The 17,980-nt window shown below is 40.7% G+C and overlaps 1 protein-coding gene across 1 annotated transcript in view; it reads left to right on the top strand.

The window, feature by feature from the left end:
• PCIF1 (phosphorylated CTD interacting factor 1) overlaps positions 1-11,688 on the top strand; it is a 155,328-nt gene extending 143,640 nt beyond the window's left edge. Inside the window, exons 11-16 of the mRNA XM_069752203.1 lie at positions 5,266-5,441; positions 5,529-5,615; positions 6,809-6,993; positions 7,313-7,406; positions 7,483-7,658; positions 10,867-11,688. Of these exons, the coding sequence (XP_069608304.1) occupies positions 5,266-5,441; positions 5,529-5,615; positions 6,809-6,993; positions 7,313-7,406; positions 7,483-7,658; positions 10,867-11,080 (932 nt within the window). The 3' untranslated portion in view covers positions 11,081-11,688. The remainder of the gene's footprint in view (positions 1-5,265; positions 5,442-5,528; positions 5,616-6,808; positions 6,994-7,312; positions 7,407-7,482; positions 7,659-10,866) is intronic.
• The last annotated feature ends 6,292 nt before the right edge of the window (positions 11,689-17,980 follow it).

Genomic DNA, 17,980 nt, shown 5'->3' with positions numbered 1-17,980 from the left:
ACCAGACTCAGTCCACTGCTTCCTCAGGTTCCCCAAGGTCTGGAATCGGTCCTTCTCCACAATCTTCCTCAGGGTCCGGTCTCCTCTTCTCGTTGTACAGCGTTTTCTGCCACATTGTTTCCTTCCAACAGACTTACCATTGAGGTGCCTTGATACAGCACTCTGGGAACAGCCTATTTGTTGAGAAATTTCTTTCTGGGTCTTACCCTCTTGCTTGAGGGTGTCAATGATGGCCTTCTTGACATCTGTCAGGTCGCTAGTCTTACCCATGATGGGGGTTTTGCGTAATGAACCAGGCAGGGAGTTTATAAAAGCCTCAGGTATCTTTTGCATGTGTTTAGAGTTAATTAGTTGATTCAGAAGATTAGGGTAATAGGTCGTTTAGAGAACCTTTTCTTGATATGCTAATTTATTGAGACAGGTTTTTTGGGTTATCAGGAGTTGTATGCCAAAATCATCAGTATTAAAACAATAAAAGACCTGACAAATTTCAGTTGGTGGATAATGAATCTATAATATATGAAAGTTTAATTGTAATCATTACATTATGGTAAATAATGAAATTTAACACTATATGCTAATTTTTCGAGAAGGACCTGTAAAGGATTGTAATGATAATCGCGGCGTGCAAATAATCAACCCAACCAAGAATAATTAGCATTGCTTAGTGCTCATTGTCTTTTAACCCTTGGCAGGTAGCAGTCCACTACTTTTATTTTTTCATGGTTCGAATGGGCCCTAATCAATTTATTTGTTTTTGATTTGTTTTATATGGGAGAAATTGTATTTTTAGTTGCTTTTTGATGTACATATAAATGATCCTGTCATTTATTGAATTTTGTTTTATGGTGCAAGTATAGAACATTTTTAATATTGTTTTTTCTTGTGTATTATAATTTTTTTTAATCTGTATACATTTAAACATAATCTGAATTCCTCAAGTTCTTTCGCTCACGTGGCTACCTAATTTGTAATTTTTTTTCTATTACTATTTAATAAAATGCATTTAATATGACTATAATTGTCTTTGGGTTTTTTGGAGGGTGAATGAGCTCTGGCTATTTTATTATTACATTTTTATTTGTCCCAAATATATAATGCCCCAAATAAATCTAAGTGCATTTTTTCTACTGTAACTGGGGCATCTATAGGAGGAAGACACAGCCCACAACAGTGACAGAAGTTAGAATTTGAGCTACAGTGGGGCAAAAAAGTATTTAGTCAGTCAGCAATAGTGCAAGTTCCACCACTTAAAAAGATGAGCGGCGTCTGTAATTTACATCATAGGTAGACCTCAACTATGGGAGACAAACTGAGAAAAAAAAAATCCAGAAAATCACATTGTCTGTTTTTTTAACATTTTATTTGCATATTATGGTGGAAAATAAGTATTTGGTCAGAAACAAAATTTCATCTCAATACTTTGTAATATATCCTTTGTTGGCAATGACAGAGGCAAACGTTTTCTGTAAGTCTTCACAAGGTTGCCACACACTGTTGTTGGTATGTTGGCCCATTCCTCCATGCAGATCTCCTCTAGAGCAGTGATGTTTTTGGCTTTTCGCTTGGCAACACGGACTTTCAACTCCCTCCAAAGGTTTTCTATAGGGTTGAGATCTGGAGACTGGCTAGGCCACTCCAGGACCTTGAAATGCTTCTTACGAAGTCACTCCTTCGTTGCCCTGGCGGTGTGCTTTGGATCATTGTCATGTTGAAAGACCCAGCCACGTTTCATCTTCAATGCCCTTGCTGATGGAAGGAGGTTTGCACTCAAAATCTCACGATACATGGCCCCATTCATTCTTTCATGTACCCGGATCAGTCGTCCTGGCCCCTTTGCAGAGAAACAGCCCCAAAGCATGATGTTTCCACCACCATGCTTTACAGTAGGTATGGTGTTTGATGGATAAAACTCAGTATTCTTTTTCCTCCAAACACAACAAGTTGTGTTTCTACCAAACAGTTCCAGTTTGGTTTCATCAGACCATAGGACATTCTCCCCAAAACTCCTCTGGATCATCCAAATGCTCTCTAGCAAACTTCAGACGGGCCCGGACATGTACTGGCTTAAGCAGTGGGACACGTCTGGCACTGCAGGATCTGAGTCCATGGTGGTGTAGTGTGTTACTTATGGTAGGCCTTGTTACATTGGTCCCAGCTCTCTGCAGTTCATTCACTAGGTCCCCCCGCGTGGTTCTGGGATTTTTGCTCACCGTTCTTGTGATCATTCTGACCCCACGGGGTGGGATTTTGCGTGGAGCCCCAGATCGAGGGAGATTATGAGTGGTCTTGTATGTCTTCCATTTTCTAATTATTGCTCCCACTGTTGATTTCTTCACTCCAAGCTGGTTGGCTATTGCAGATTCAGTCTTCCCAGCCTGGTGCAGGGCTACAATTTTGTTTCTGGTGTCCTTTGACAGCTCTTTGGTCTTCACCATAGTGGAGTTTGGAGTCAGACTGTTTGAGGGTGTGCACAGGTGTCTTTTTATACTGATAACAAGTTTAAACAGGTGCCATTACTACAGGTAATGAGTGGAGGAAAGAGGAGACTCTTAAAGAAGTTGTTACAGGTCTGTGAGAGCCAGAAATCTTGATTGATTGTTTCTGACCAAATACTTATTTTCCACCATAATATGCAAATAAATTGTTAAAAAAACAGACAATGTGATTTTCTGGATTTTTTTTTCTCAGTTTGTCTCCCATAGTTGAGGTCTACCTATGATGTAAATTACAGACGCCTCTCATCTTTTTAAGTGGTGGAACTTGCACTATTGCTGACTGACTAAATACTTTTTTGCCCCACTGTAGGTTTGCAGTGTGGATGCTTCTATACCTACTGTACAGTGGGCTCATAGAGTGCGATATCACTGGCAAGAGAGACGAGAGTGCTAATAAACCTCAGAGTCTTCCTGACCTGTTCTTACTACATTGCAAGAGCTTAAATTCTGAGTGCTTGGTCATTATGAGGTTAAATGAAAAATGGAGGACATTGGCAGTCTTTTTGAAAGTATTAGTTTTCTATTTAGAGCTTTAACCCCTTAATGACCGCCAATACGTCTTTTAACTGACCTGAGACATAAGAGAATAGCCTCCCCATACAGATGACAATCCAGCATCTGTTGGTTGTGCACTATAGCTGACAACTTGCTGTATCAGCCACGATCAGTATTTGCACCTTCTAAATCTGTTTAACCCCTTAGATGCTGCTGTCAATAGTGACTACATCATTATAAATGGTTAACAGATTGTGGGGGCTTCTTCGTTGTCACAATTGGTGCCCTCAGATCATGATTTTGTTGTCCTGATGTTTGCCATGGCAATTCATGACCAAATAGTGGCCTTAGGGTCTGACGGCTGTAGTAATCTGTTTAGAAGTTAGCAACATTTAGGTGGTAAAAATACACATTTTCATTTCTGTCATACCACTTTGCATTAATTCCTGTAAAGCACCTGAAGGGTTAATAAACTACCTGACAGCAGTTTTCAATATGTTTAGGGGTGCTGTTTCTAAAATGGTATCACGTTTGGGGGTTTCCCAATATATGGGACCCCTAAAGTCACTTCAAACATGGATAAGTCCCTAAAAAAATAAATGTGGTAAATTTCTTTGAAAAAATGAAAAATTGCTGCTACATTTTTAAACCTCCTAAAATGCTAACAAAATAAAATAACATTTTACAAATGGTGCTGATGTAAAGCAGACATGTGGGAAATGTTATTTATTAATGGTTTGCTGTTGTATGACTATCTGGATTAAAGGGATAATCATTCAAATTTAGAAAATTGCTAGTTTTTTAACATTTTTCTCAAATTTTTAATATTTTTTATAAATAAACACAAAAAATGTTGAACTAAATTTACCACTATCATAAAGTATAATGTGTCACGAAAAAAACAATCTCAAAATCACTGGGATTTGTTGAAGCGTTGCAGAGTTATTACCACATAAAGTGACACTGGTCAGATTTCAAAAATTTGGCTCGGTCACTAAGGGGTTAATGTAGACCAGTGTTTACAAACTACAAACAATGTATACCGTAATCTGATCATGCAGTCATAATCCTTTCAATCTGGTCCTTCTTACTAATCTTCTGCATGAATGTGATCAATTTTAGATGTATTGAAACAATAATATAAATGTTAGGTGTGGAGGAGTAAATAGCCTCTAATTATATGGCTGCGTGAAAAAGGAAGCTGAAAAATTGAACTGCTACCTCTCTAAATGATAAATTGTGAAATGACTCCATACATCATTTTGGACCTAGAAATGAAATTCTGATATAGATGGACACTGAATTCAATAGCTTAAAGCACCATCACTCTGATTGGAGAACTTCCTATTTCATGTGGGTGCTGTAAGTTCTCGGGTGTATATAGAAGTTGTAGTTGTTAGGATTGACAAGCGTTTATCAGGTTTAACCAGTAGCCAAACATGTTGATCCAGAGAAAACGGCATAAGGCAGCGATAACTTCCATATAATTGGAAAATTTCCTTCCCCACTCTACATCCAGCAATCGGACTAGTTCTCTGAAACAACGTCGCATCACACAACATAGTACCCATAACCTGTAATATTACATTTTACAAGAAAGACATCCAGGCTTTTCTTGTACTTGTCAAGTAAATTATTAACCATTACAGCATTATGTGGCAGAGAGTTCCATCATCTTACTACTCGTACAGTAACGAGTCATTGCCTGTGATGATGATTTAGCCCTTTTTTATCTAGACATAAAGAACATCACCATTGCAGGCCTATGTGTAAAAAGGTCATTACAAAGATCTCAGTACTGTTCATTCATATGCTTGTACATTGTAATAAGAGCGCCTCTAAGCCTTCGTTTTCCAAAACTGAATAACCCCAAGTTTGAACCTGTCTTGTAACTGCAGTCCACTCATTCCCTTAATCTTAGTTGCCTCCTCTGTACCCACTCTAGCCCAGCTATGGCAGCAAAGCTTTCAACCTTTCTCGGAAATTATATTGAACATTTATAGAAATTGGTGACCCGATGAATCCTCTTTTTGTTTCCATTACTAATAATTGTGGTGTTATGTAGCTTGATGACAATGTGTTCCTCAGATATGTTACAACTGTAGCAAGTCCTGTCCCATGTCACCAGTTACTAGGTAAGGGATGTATAACAGAGGCAGAGTTTCTCCCTAAATTTGACACTAAATGGGTTTATACTGTTTGTGGACTTTCCTATAGTAATTTTAACCTTTTCAGAATTTGTCACTCTGAAATAATAAAAAATGTTTTACAGAACCAGCCGCAGTTGTTCCATCTCCAGATAAAAGAGTGTTCTGCCACCCAGTACGGCTGACAACGCCAGCATTGCCTATCCAGGCAGGAGTAGATGTTCAACAAGATGGCAGCTTGGTTTGTGTGCGTTACAAAGGGGAGTCTGTCCGGATCAACCAGAGCTACTTCAGCAAATTGGTGAGCCGACACTCTGAATAAAATCCTAGGCTTTGTTTTGTATGTCCTTATGATCATAGCCCAATCTAAAATTTACTGTTTTTGCAGTTCCAACTTTATCGTCTCAGTTGCACAGATGATCCAGGATCAGAAAAGTTCTTGTCTCGTGTGTGGTGTCTTTTGCGAAGGTATCAGGTACGTAGATCATTAATGCTGATGGGCTATGTTCTGGTGCATGAATTAGATTACAAATTCCAGGTTTACTTTTGGCAAAATATTTTTGGTTTTGTGTTAACGCTTAGGTGCAGGAAACCAAAAATGATGGTATGCCACATTGACCATAATGGATTACATCAAGGTGTACTTCTTTAAGACACAATTTTCAGGAACTTTTATATGTATGTCCATTGATTTTTATGGTAATTTTCCCACACTCCGGTTTAAATAACATGTTTTTTTTTCTGTGTGATGTTATGATTGCAGCAGTACTATACGGCTTTTTGAAGAATTTTTTTTATATAAATAACTTTAGTAAACTTTGGCCCCAATTCATTAAGTCGATTATGCAAAACTTTTGGCGTAAAGTGGTTTGAAAGTCACAACATTATTGCGTAACACAAGGTTTTAGGAGTTTTCACTCTAGTTTCATCCAGCTAATAAGTATCATTGTACCATTTGCCCCCAATGGCAGTAAGTTGCTTACAGGTTTGTGAGGAACATAACTAATTTTCACAAGATTGAAGGCTTGTAAGCACTCAGGCCTCTTCTGTGCCTTGGTTTCTTCTCATGTAATGGATCATCAATGTTGTAGACTGGAGGGAAGGCGCGTATGTAATACTCCGTTCATGAAGAGAACATTGCCATCTTCCTAAGTCACCGATACAGGACTCTTAGGTCACTGTTCTTTGCAGATTAGCTGTGAAAATTCTGTGGCTTTCTGCCATTGCATTGAAATGTTTAATCTGTGGCAATATCCACATTTACAAGATTGTTCAGGTTAAGCTTTAGAAAGAATCCTTGGTATGTGAACATGGTTCCTACATGTTATTTAGCAGTCCCCTTGTTTCCTCTGTTAGGGTAACCTTTTGATTTTGGTACTGTTACTCTAGTCTTATTAGAAATGGATAGGAGCATCACTGCCAATCACGTTTCACCCCTCATATATCAGAAAGCAGTGATTGCTATTGTCCCTTTGTCCCTGGTTCCATTCCTTCATGCTGTCTGATATAGGAAGTCATCACATTGACAAGAAAACATCCAATCACACAGTAAGCCGTGTCTGTGGGGTAAAGGCACAGGAATTTTAGTGTAATTAGATTTCAGTGCATTAGGTTCTGTTTTTTAAAGTGAAATGAAAGAATAATGGTGTAAATCTGTCTTTCATACAGGTGATGTTTGGAACGGCACAGTATGAAGGCTCAGGGCTGCAGGGGGCGCTCCCAGTCCACGTGTTTCAAACTTTGCACAAGATTTTTGGTGTTACTTCTGAGTGCTTTGCTTCTCCCTTGAACTGTTATTTCAAGCAATACTGCTCAGCATTCCCCGACACAGATGGATACTTTGGCTCCAGGGGGTGAGTCTTCAGATCTACCACTGCAGGATGTATCATTTTTAGCTACTTCATCAATTATGCATTATACTCAGTGTGACAAACGTATTTGCGGAGACAAATCCCACCTTGTGTCTAGTGGGTGTGAATACGGTGCTGGCATCCTCTCTGATCATTTAGAATATGGGTCACAAGACGTAAAGCTATGTGACTGACAAGACAATTTGCATATTGTGGAGGAGCAAGGTCCTCATAGACTTGAGTGTCTATCATATTGGATGCTGTAAATAAATAATATCCTGCCTCTGAGTTTTACTATTTTTTTGTTTTTTTTCCCCCCTAGGCCATGTCTCAGTTTCTTTCCAGTAAGTGGTTCATTCGAGGCCAACCCTCCATTCAGTGAGGAACTGATGGATGCCATGGTCACACATTTTGAGGTACAAGAAAAGCAGTGTCTCTGCCTGTTATTCGGTGACGTGGTTGTTCTCTGGGTGATCAGCCTCTTCTTTTCAGAACCTTCTGGAGAGTTCAGATCAGCCCCTGTCCTTCATTGTGTTTATCCCAGAGTGGAGGGATCCTCCAACACCTGCCCTGACACGTATGGAAGAAAGTCGCTTTAAACGTCACCAGTTGGTTCTCCCAGCCTATCAGCATGAATATCGAAGTGGCTCTCAGCATATGTGTAAGAGGTATGTAGTGGTGACATGGCTCTGCAATAACGTGTCGCGGATAGCCACTTCAAAGCTGTAAGCCTGTTGGATGAGACATTAAAGGGTTGCTCCACTACATTTGTATTTATGATCTATAAGCATAGGTCGTCAAAATCTGTAAAGATCTGTAGGGGTCTGATACCGATCAGCTGTTCATGGTGCTGGCAGAGGCCAAATGTAAATGTAAGCAGTGTATGTAGATGCAACAGCTTTGCACATTGTAGCCATGCCTGGGTACTGCAGCCGAGTTCTTATTGAAGCAAGTAGTAGGTGAGCTGCAGTATCTGGTAATGGCTCTTACACAGTGTACATGTAGACAGCTGCTTACGTACCATCACTGCCATAATTGAAAAGCTGCCCAGCTACACCAGTTGTGTAGCAGCCCCTGCCAGGTACTGCAGATTCACTTGAATAAGGGGCAGATATACAGTAGTAGCAAGTGGGCCCTAAACAGTTGTTGGAGCTGTCCTGTTAATGCAACACTCCAGCGTTTTTTATTGCACGGCTGGAGTGGTGCTTTAAATGTAATTCCCCTGTCTCATACTCACCTGCCACTACATTCATCGTTTTTCCATCATCAGTCTCCATCGAAAAGTGACCTGCCGGCAGCTCCAGTGTTTCATGGTGCGGAGCGGATGTCACTTTTGATTACAAGTCTGAGAGCCTCATTCTGGCTCTCAGACTTGCATTGAGAGCTTGAGATGTAGCTTCTGACCTCTGGCCAGGGAGAGGGAGAGCATATGACGGGGGGCAGTAGACTTACATTTAAAGGGCCACTCCAGCACTGAAAAAAACCAAACACTGGAATGGTGCTTTAAGCTCGGCAACTGCTAACATCCGTCCGGCACCGTGAGCAGCTGATTAGTGGGGGTGATGTGTGTTGAACCCCCAAAGATCTACTACTGATGACCTAGCCACAAGAAATCAGTATAAAAGAATTGGGGCAACCCTTTAAACATTCAGAAAAAAACAATCTACGGTGGTGACACTGATGATACCTTTAGTCAGCATCCACTGTGTATCACGCTTATTAAATTAATACATTTTAAAATAAAATGGTGTGGGGTCCACCGTAGTTTTCCTAACCAGCTGAGGGAAAGCCGACAGCTGGGACCTGGTGTTGATATTCTGAGAAGGGACCAATAGCCATAAAGGTTCCCAGCCTATTAATATCTCACAGCAGTTACTGGTTATTGTAGGGGGACCCCCAAAAAATTACTAACCAGCAAAGGCTAAACAGACAGCTGCCGGCTGATATTAATAGTCTGAGATCGGGCCATGGATATTGTCCCTCTCCCAGACTAAGAACATCATCACTCAGCTGCCTCAACAGTGGTGCGTCCATTAGATGCCCCAATTCTGGCACTTAGCCTCCGCCCTTCCCACTTGCCCTGGTGCAGTCGCAAGTAAAGTAATAGTCATGGGGTTGATGTCAGCTGTTTTATGTCTGCTGCCATCAACCCCTAGGGGTTAGTTAGCACAGGTGAAAGATCTCTGTGCCTGTTATCGTAAATCTCCTGTGAACGCCGGCCCCTAGTCAAGCATCCATAGAAGATTGTGAGTTGTGCTGTTCATAGCAGTGCTGAAGCCCTCCTATATGTAGCACAGGCAATCAGGCCATCGCAGCTTCAAGTCTCCTAAGCGGACTATTGAAGTCAGTAAAAAAATTTAAAAAAAAAAAGTTCAAGTCTCATTGGAAAAACAAACAAAAAATACACATATTTAGTATTGCTGTGTTGACAAACGCCCAATCTATCTACATATTAAAACAATCCGATCAGTAATCAACACATTGTATAAGCCCCAAATAGTATCACTAAAAATGTTAGCTCAGGGCGCAAAAAATAAGCCCTCACCTGGCTACAAATCACAAAAAATGGAAATGTTATGGGTCTCAGAAAATGGCAACACAAATTTTGAAATTTATTTCCGCCAGTTAAATTAAAAAAATAAATAAAAATATATAAATGTTTGGTATCTGCGTCCTTGTACTAACCTTTTTTGAAACTTAACATGGACAAAACAGAATTCATCATCTTTCCCCCATCTCACGCGACCCCCCCAACGAACCTATCAATTACAGTAAATGGCTGCCCACTCTCCCCAGTCCCACAAGCTCGCTGCCTCGGGGTAATCCTTGACGCTGATCTCTCCTTCAAACCACATATCCAAGCCCTTTCCACTTCCTGCCGACTGCAACTCAAAAATATTTCACGAATCCGTTCATTCCTCAACCATGAATCTGCAAAAACCCTAGTCCATGCCCTCATCATCTCTCGCCTTGACTACTGCAACCTCCTGCTCTGTGGCCTCCCCGCTAACACTCTCGCACCTCTCCAATCTATTCTAAACTCTGCTGCCTGACTAATCCACCTGTCCCCCCGCTATTCCCCGGCCTCTCCCCTCTGTCAATCCCTTCACTGGCTCCCCATTGCCCAGAGACTCCACTACAAAACCCTAACCATGACGTACAAAGCCATCCACAACCTGTCTCCTCCATACATCTGTGACCTCGTCTCCCGGTACTTACCTACCCGCAACCTCCGATCCTCACAAGATCTCCTACTCTACTCCCCTCTTATCTCCTCTTCCCACAATCGTATACAAGATTTCTCTCGCGTATCACCCCTACTCTGGAACCCTCTACCACAACACATCAGACTCTCGCCTACCATCGAAACCTTCAAAAAGAACCTGAAGACCCACCTCTTCAGACAAGCCTACAACCTGCAGCTACCACCGATCGACCAAACCGCTGCATGACCATCTCTACCCTCACCTACTGTATTCTCACCCATCCCTTGTAGATTGTGAGCCCTCGCGGGCAGGGTCCTCATTCCTCCTGTACCAGTTGTGACTTGTATTGTTTAAGATTATTGTACTTGTTTTCATTATGTATACCCCTCCTCACATGTAAAGCGCCATGGAATAAATGGCGCTATAACAATAAATAATAATAATAATAATAATAACCTGGAGAATTATATTGCCAGCTCAGTTTTAGCATTTAGTGAACTTGTTAAATAATAAATGCAATTGTGTAATTGAACTTTTTTTGCAATTTTACGGCAGTTGGATTTTTTTTTTACCAGTTCACTATACAGTATGGTAAAATAAATGGTATCGTTCAAGCCTGTGTGCTACTTTTTCTACTTACATTTCTTTTCTCTGTTTATTCTGGTCACAGGGAAGATCTGTATTACAAGGCTGTACACAATACTGCCATACTGTTTCTACAAAATGAAGCCGGCTTCCAGAAGTGGACACCTACCCCAGAGCATGTTCAGGAATTGTGCACAGCATATAAACACTCCGCAAGGTTTTCCAATTCCTCGCCTGGGTGCCCTGAGAAAGAGCCCACAAGGGAGGAGGGCACGAGCAAGGACAGTATGAATAATTAGAAAACTGACATTCCCATTTTTGTGGGCAATGCATGCCCAAGTCAGTAGGGCGGAACGTAAAACTCCATTCACTAGGACATAAGTCTGATCTCTTTTAGTCTTTGTACTGTAAAGCTCCATCAGAGAATCCATCAGTTCCCAATGGGCATTATCCCAAGCTGATTGCTCTTGAGCTGAGGATTATACCAGGCTTCTGTTTTCTCTATCTAGAAGCTGTGGTCATTTCTCCTCTGCTGTGTGGGGGGCCACATTGTTCTGTGTGGAGGTGTTAGGGAGGAAATAGCTCTGATGAAGTGTGAAGTTGTGTGTGTGGTGCACTGCTCATAAGTATGAAGTTGTGGATAGAACTACTTGGCCTCCCATCTAAGGGGCTGTATGTAGCTTTCCCATGTTGTATATAGCTCTATGTATTGGCACTCAGCAGTATCTTTGGTGTTGTTAGGGAATTGCATGTTTTACTCTCTCCTCGCATTTTGTGTGTCTGTGTATTATTTTTTTTTTTTATATTGTGATTGGTGCACGTTGGGTATGTGCTAATTATACTTGTAATTAATTTAATGTCTAACCATTTTATTACTTTTATCAAACAGTAAAAGGTCTATTTTTGATTTTGTCTCCGAGTATTAACTAAAAAGCAAAATATGCACCTAAGTAAATGACACTTCTTCAGACTGCACGCACATAGTGGAGCATCAATGAAGCCTATTATCTCCTAAACACTGGTCACAGAATAATGCAGCCAACATTTACTCTTCTAATCATCTGCAGTAATCAGTATTACCCAACATTAAGCGTAAATGTCAGCACATGGGCTGGCTGTGGCGCTCCTTTGCATTTGTTACAACCGCCTGTTGTGCCCTTTGATCTGTCTGCTTTATGTCTGTGGAGCTCTTATACTTTCCACTGTGTGCACATTGTGTCGGTTCTAGATCACACCAATTTCTGGTGATGAAAAGTAATGAAGCTGTTTTCCTAACAGATTTGGTGACAAGATAAGACTTTGCCATATGATGTATATTTTTTTCATATACAAAAACGGTTGCACTCTATCGTGCCAAAACACGTCAAATATGAAATATGAATTGCAAACTTGCTTTTTGAACATTAGTAAAAAAAAATTTTTGAGACGTGGTTCCGGCCAACCCATGTGTAGGCTTTGCTGAGAGAGGTGTCCATATTCACCCAAGCATGCAGACATTAGCCTTCGGTAAGTGTTCACATTTGGACAGGGAGGTCAGGTACCCATCAGTTTTTTAATGAGACCACCTTGACGATGGTTGATGGGCTCACACTATTTGGCCAAATTCTGTGCTAAGCGTCTCAAAAAAATTTTTTTCCTAATGTTCAAAAAGCAAGTTTGCAATTCATATTTCGTATATTTTTTTCAGTTATATGATCGGCCTGAAGGGGATACACAAATAATCATTATAATATGAAAAACCATTGATGGCTGTTAACCTTTTCACGTCAAAGCCAGTTTTCACCTTCCTCACCTGGCCATATTTTACAATTCTGACCACTTTATGTGGTAATATATCTGGATCGCTTCAACATATCTTATTAATTCTGAGAAGTCATGCCACACAAAATAATTAATAGAAGACAATATTCCTGCATGATTGCCATGACGTAGCTGTAAGACAATTTGCGGGAATCCCTTTCCAATCATGAAGTACAGTTATGTCATATGTCGCTGGATAATAGTGGGTTTAATGTTTGCACTGTTTGTTCCATAAAATTACAGTGTTCATCATGTTTATCTTTATATCTGGGGTGACGTCCATGCAGAATCAGTCTCCTTCCTCCATGGTAGTTGACAATATAGGTCCCTCCTGCAGAGGCTCTCTGCTCCCTCCCTGACAAACAGGGCAGATGACTATTTCCTTTGGCTGTTTATGCAGTGAACGTAATATCATTATGCAGAGAGTGACTGAGCATGTGTGACCACCAGCACTCCGCTTATGGAAAATGTCCTCAGAAAATAACCTATTGTTTAAATCAGATTTTTATGATAAATGCAATTTTATCCCTGTTGATGTACATGTCAGAGGAGAGAGAAATGTCCCCATACCCCTCCCCCAGTCTTTCCACCTCCTCCTCCTGAAATAAAATGGCGGGCGCAGTGCACCCGACTGATATCTGCGACCTGGAAACAGCAGGGATTTTTCCTTTTGGTTTCTTTTGATCTCTGTGATAGTGTATCACAGTGATCAAAAGCCAATAATTAGTATGTCATCCCCTTAGTCGGATTACATTTGATAATTTTTATTTATTTCATTCTTTGGCTTTAGGATTAGAGTTGGGTTTAGGGTTATGGTTTGGTTAGAGTTGGGCTAGGGTTAGCCTTGTTTTTTTTTTCAAAAGTTAAAAAAAAAGGATGACCATATGACGATTAGTATTGAGTGCAAGTGCTCGCTACTTGAGTTTCTATCAGTGTCGCTTGAGCACCTGCAATTCTTGGTGCATACCCAAGCAATCCGATGCAAACTCAAGTAGCGAGCACTTGCGCTTAACACTAATGACGATATATTCAATATGACAAACTAATGTTATCAAACTCTGTGTAGTACCTTTGGGTTACAAAATCCTTGAGGTGTCTAGTTTCCAAATTGGGGTCACATGTGTGGGGGGGGGGCTCCACTGATTAGTAACATCAGAGTTATTACCACATAGAGTGACACTGGTCAGAATTAAAAAAATGTGGCATGGTCATGAAGGTCAAAATTGACTCTGTCACTAAGAGATGGAAAAAAATTATATATTTTAAGAAATACAGAAATCGTGCAATGTTTATACTGGCCACTAGACCTAATACTAGACTCATACTTCCTATTCTGTACAGAAGACTTTTCAGCATTCTCATTATCATCACAGACTTGATTGCAATGCAATGACATATTGCATTTGTATCTACATTAGATAACACAAGATCCGCCATTCACAGATAGGTGATGTCACCGCTCACCTCCCTCCTCTATGCATGACAGTTGCCCAGATCTGAGGATGTGCAGAAAAAAGTGAATAAGATCTGTCATGGATCCATCTGCATTACATAGTTGCCTCTACCAGCATTGATGAGCAACTGTTAAACCCTTAAATGCTGCTATTAGTGACTGAGAGCGGCACTTAACACTGCGATCAGCCCAGTCAGTCGTTCGGGTGCCTATCGGCTCCCCTGCGGTGCAGTTGTGTGGTGCTTATGGATTGCCATCACAGCCAAGGGCCTGCCAAAGGCCCCTACCATTGCCGTGTTCGTTCTGTGAAGTCCGGCTATAGGACACTGTGATTTCTACTGCATACTGCAATAATTTGGTATTGGTGTGTATAGGACAATCAATCAAATGATCGCAGGTTCACATCGACTGTAAGGACTGAAAACGTGAAAGTGGAAAAAAGTTCTAAAACAGTGTAAAATAATAGTAAAAAAAATAATAATTCACCCCTTTGTTCATACCCTTTTTCCAGTTTAAAAATTATATATACAGCTTTAGGATTGGCAAGTTTGAGTCAAGAAAATAAAAATTAAAACTCCAAAATTGTTGGGGGTGTTTTGTCACCGCAACTCCCACAAAAAATGCAATAAGTGGTGATTAAATCATTGTGTGTACCCCAAATTGGTATCAGTAAAAAAAATGTCCGCTTACCACGAAAAACCAAGCTTTCACATACCTTATTTGACGGAAAACAATAACAATTATAGGTCTAGGGAAAATGGTAACCCCAACCAAATACTGTATTTTCAGAAATGTTTTAAGCTACTAAAGCAGTATAAAAAACTATCACTGTCATCATAATGACCTGAGGAATCATAGAATAGAACTCTTGCAATTTTCAGATTGGCCACTGGGGCTATTTTTTTTTTTTTTAATCGAACTTCCTGTTTCATGAAAGAACACATGTACATCAGCCACAATTAAGAGTCTGACTATCTTTTACATTCACTTATGCTTCGATACAAAAGTCATTGTGAGGAAAGGGGGAGCAAGGTCATCTGTGACATCGCCTATGGTGACTGGTGGCTCCAGTGTGATCAGCGGTGTGCAGAAGTGTTTCCTGTGGATTTTCTATGAATCGATTTGAGGGACCATGGCAGTAATCTTTGGCGACTGTATGGACACCCTGAAAACCACCTCCTATCCCCTGGTATCTGTGGCGCCTTTTTTAATGACAATGTGCCAGATTGGATAATCAAAAAAAGAGCCATGAATACAGGGAGGTGGGAGGCGGACGTCAGAGCTCTCGCCTAGAGCAGAGGTCCCCAACTCCAGTCCTCAAGGCCCACCAACATGTCATGTTTTCAGGATTTCCTTTGCATTGCACAGGTGATGCAATTATTACCTGGGCAAGACTAAGGAAATCCTGAAAACATGACATGTTGGTGGGCCTTGAGGACTGGAGTTGGGGACCCATGGCCTAGAGATTACTCGCATGGACACGTTCCTGTCAATCGATTCACACCAACACTTAATTACCTGACATTGGAAGGGCGTATAAATCGGATCGCTGTGCACAGACTGGCCGGTGACTTTCCTGACCCGATCATGACAGCTGCTTAGAAATACATGAAGCTGTCAACCTCTGGTCGGAAGAGCCGCCGGGCAGCCCATGCATTGCAGGTTGATCCCCTGTCTTATTTATACGACCGTCTGACTGTGCTCTAATCCTGCTACTGATAATAAGGAGTTTTGCTGAAAATCTTCTTGAAAAGGCAGGAATCATGAGTCTCCAAAGTTTCAATGTGAGAATTGCAAAATTACTGATTTTTTTATTATTAATAAAGATCATGGTATGTAAAATGAAAAAATATTACCATTTTTAAGAGTAACTGTCAGCAGGATTTTAATATCCCTTCTGAGAGCAGCATGATGTAGGGGCAGAGACCCTGATACCAGTGATGTATCACTCAGGTGCTTGCTGCAGGTTTGATAAAAGTTTTCTCTGCTGCAGATCTGAATGCTGAGTTATGTATAATTACCACCACTCCTAATTGAGGCCATAATTAACCCCTTTTCGACATAGGGCGTAATAGTACGCCGATGTCAGACTCCCTCCCTTTGATGTGGGCTCCGGCGGTGAGCCCACATCTTTCCCGGGTCATGTCAGCTGTTTTGAACAGCTGACGTGCCCAGGACAGCCGTGGTTGGAATGCGATCCACCTGCGGCTATTAACTCGTTAAATGCAGCTGATAACGGCATTTAACCAGTGCTTCCGGCAATCGCGCTGGCAATCCGCTCACTGGTGACCCCGTCACATGATTGCGGGTCACCGGTGGGTTGGCATGACAACCAGTCTATGGTTGTCACTGCCGGCTTGCTGTGAGCACTGCCCAGTGGCCGGCGCTCATAGCAAGTGAGGTATTCTGCTACATACAGGCGATCTCATCATCGCCTGTATGCAGCAGAGCCATTTGGGTTATGGCAGCTTCTAGTCTCCCGTGGAGGCTACTGAAGCATGCCAAAAGTGAAAAAAAAATTGTTTTATAAAAGTTCATATCACCCCCTTTTTGCCCCATTCAAAATAAAACAAAATCAAATCAAACATACACATATTTGATATCGCCGCATTCAGAATCGCCCGATCAATATATAAAAAAAAGGATTAACCTGATTGCTAAACGGCGTAGCGTGGGAAAAAATAAACGGCAGAATTATCTTTCTTTGGTCGCCACGACATGAGATCATATCTGTACCAAAATGGTATTATTAAAAACGTCACCTCGGCATGCAAAAAATAAGCCCTCACCCAACCAGTGCAATTTCTCCGTACTTGGAATTTTGTTCCCATTTTCTAGTGCATGACATGGTAAAACCAATGGTGTCGTTCAAAAGTACAACTTGTCCCGCAAAAAACAAGCCCTCACATGACCATATTGACGGAAAAATAAAAAAGTTATGGCTCTGGGAAGAAGGGGAACAAAAAATGAAAATGCAAAACCAAAAATAACTCTGGTCGTTAACGTGTTAAGCAATTTGTATGAGTATAAAAATACCAATATGTACAATTCTCTGTAATTAATTCTCAGTATCAAGGATGATAAATAATGGTATTACACCATAATAACATAAATCATATAGAAAAAAAGGTGTAAGCTACCACACTCAAATTAAAAAAATCCTTTTATTTCCTTTAATTATATTAAAATAAGTATATATACATCAAGTTAGCCAAACGTTGGCACCACATACCAGTAAAAAAAAAGCATGAAAACCACTATGTATAATGTTTGGTACAAATTATCCTACAAAAATCAACAACAAAGTAAATACATAGTATATTGCATTATCAAATATCAATATACTATACAGTCATTATATGGTCAGTGTAGCAACATGATAATCTCCCTATCCAAACCTGACATCCAAAATAATGAACCAAAACATGCATGATAGTATACTATAAAAGGTAATGTTACCAAATGTGCAGTGTGGTGCCAGGGACCCCTACGTGCGTTTTGCCACTCAAGACTTCTTCCGGGGGGTGTCACCCACCACTGACTGGCAGCTTTCTTTTTACATTGTCTATAGGAATAAACTGCCAACCAGTGGTGGGGGATGGGGTTATACATGAATATGGATGACTACATAGCAGCAGGTTTACTAGTCCTCTAATAATAATCTCCTGCTGATAATACATTGTTTTATCAAAACTACAGCAAGCCTCGTAAGTGACACATCCCTGGAATCGGGGTCTCTGTCTCTGCATTATGCTGCTCTCAGATTAGGTGGCAAAAAAGTGCTGACAGGCTCCCTAAAAATACTAATAACACAAAAACCGGATTTAAACAATAGGACGCTTTCTGATAACACATGAACTTTAAAGAGAACCTGTCATACCCCAAACTAATAGCATTAAAGTGCCTCTATATATGTGCCGAGTAAATCCTTACCCTTCTTATACAA

This window comes from Ranitomeya imitator, chromosome 2 (assembly GCF_032444005.1).
Source record: "Ranitomeya imitator isolate aRanImi1 chromosome 2, aRanImi1.pri, whole genome shotgun sequence".
In the NCBI taxonomy this organism is placed as follows: domain Eukaryota; kingdom Metazoa; phylum Chordata; class Amphibia; order Anura; family Dendrobatidae; genus Ranitomeya; species Ranitomeya imitator.
The sequence above is the reverse complement of the archived record's forward strand: the minus strand, read 5'-3'. Positions and strand labels throughout refer to the sequence as shown.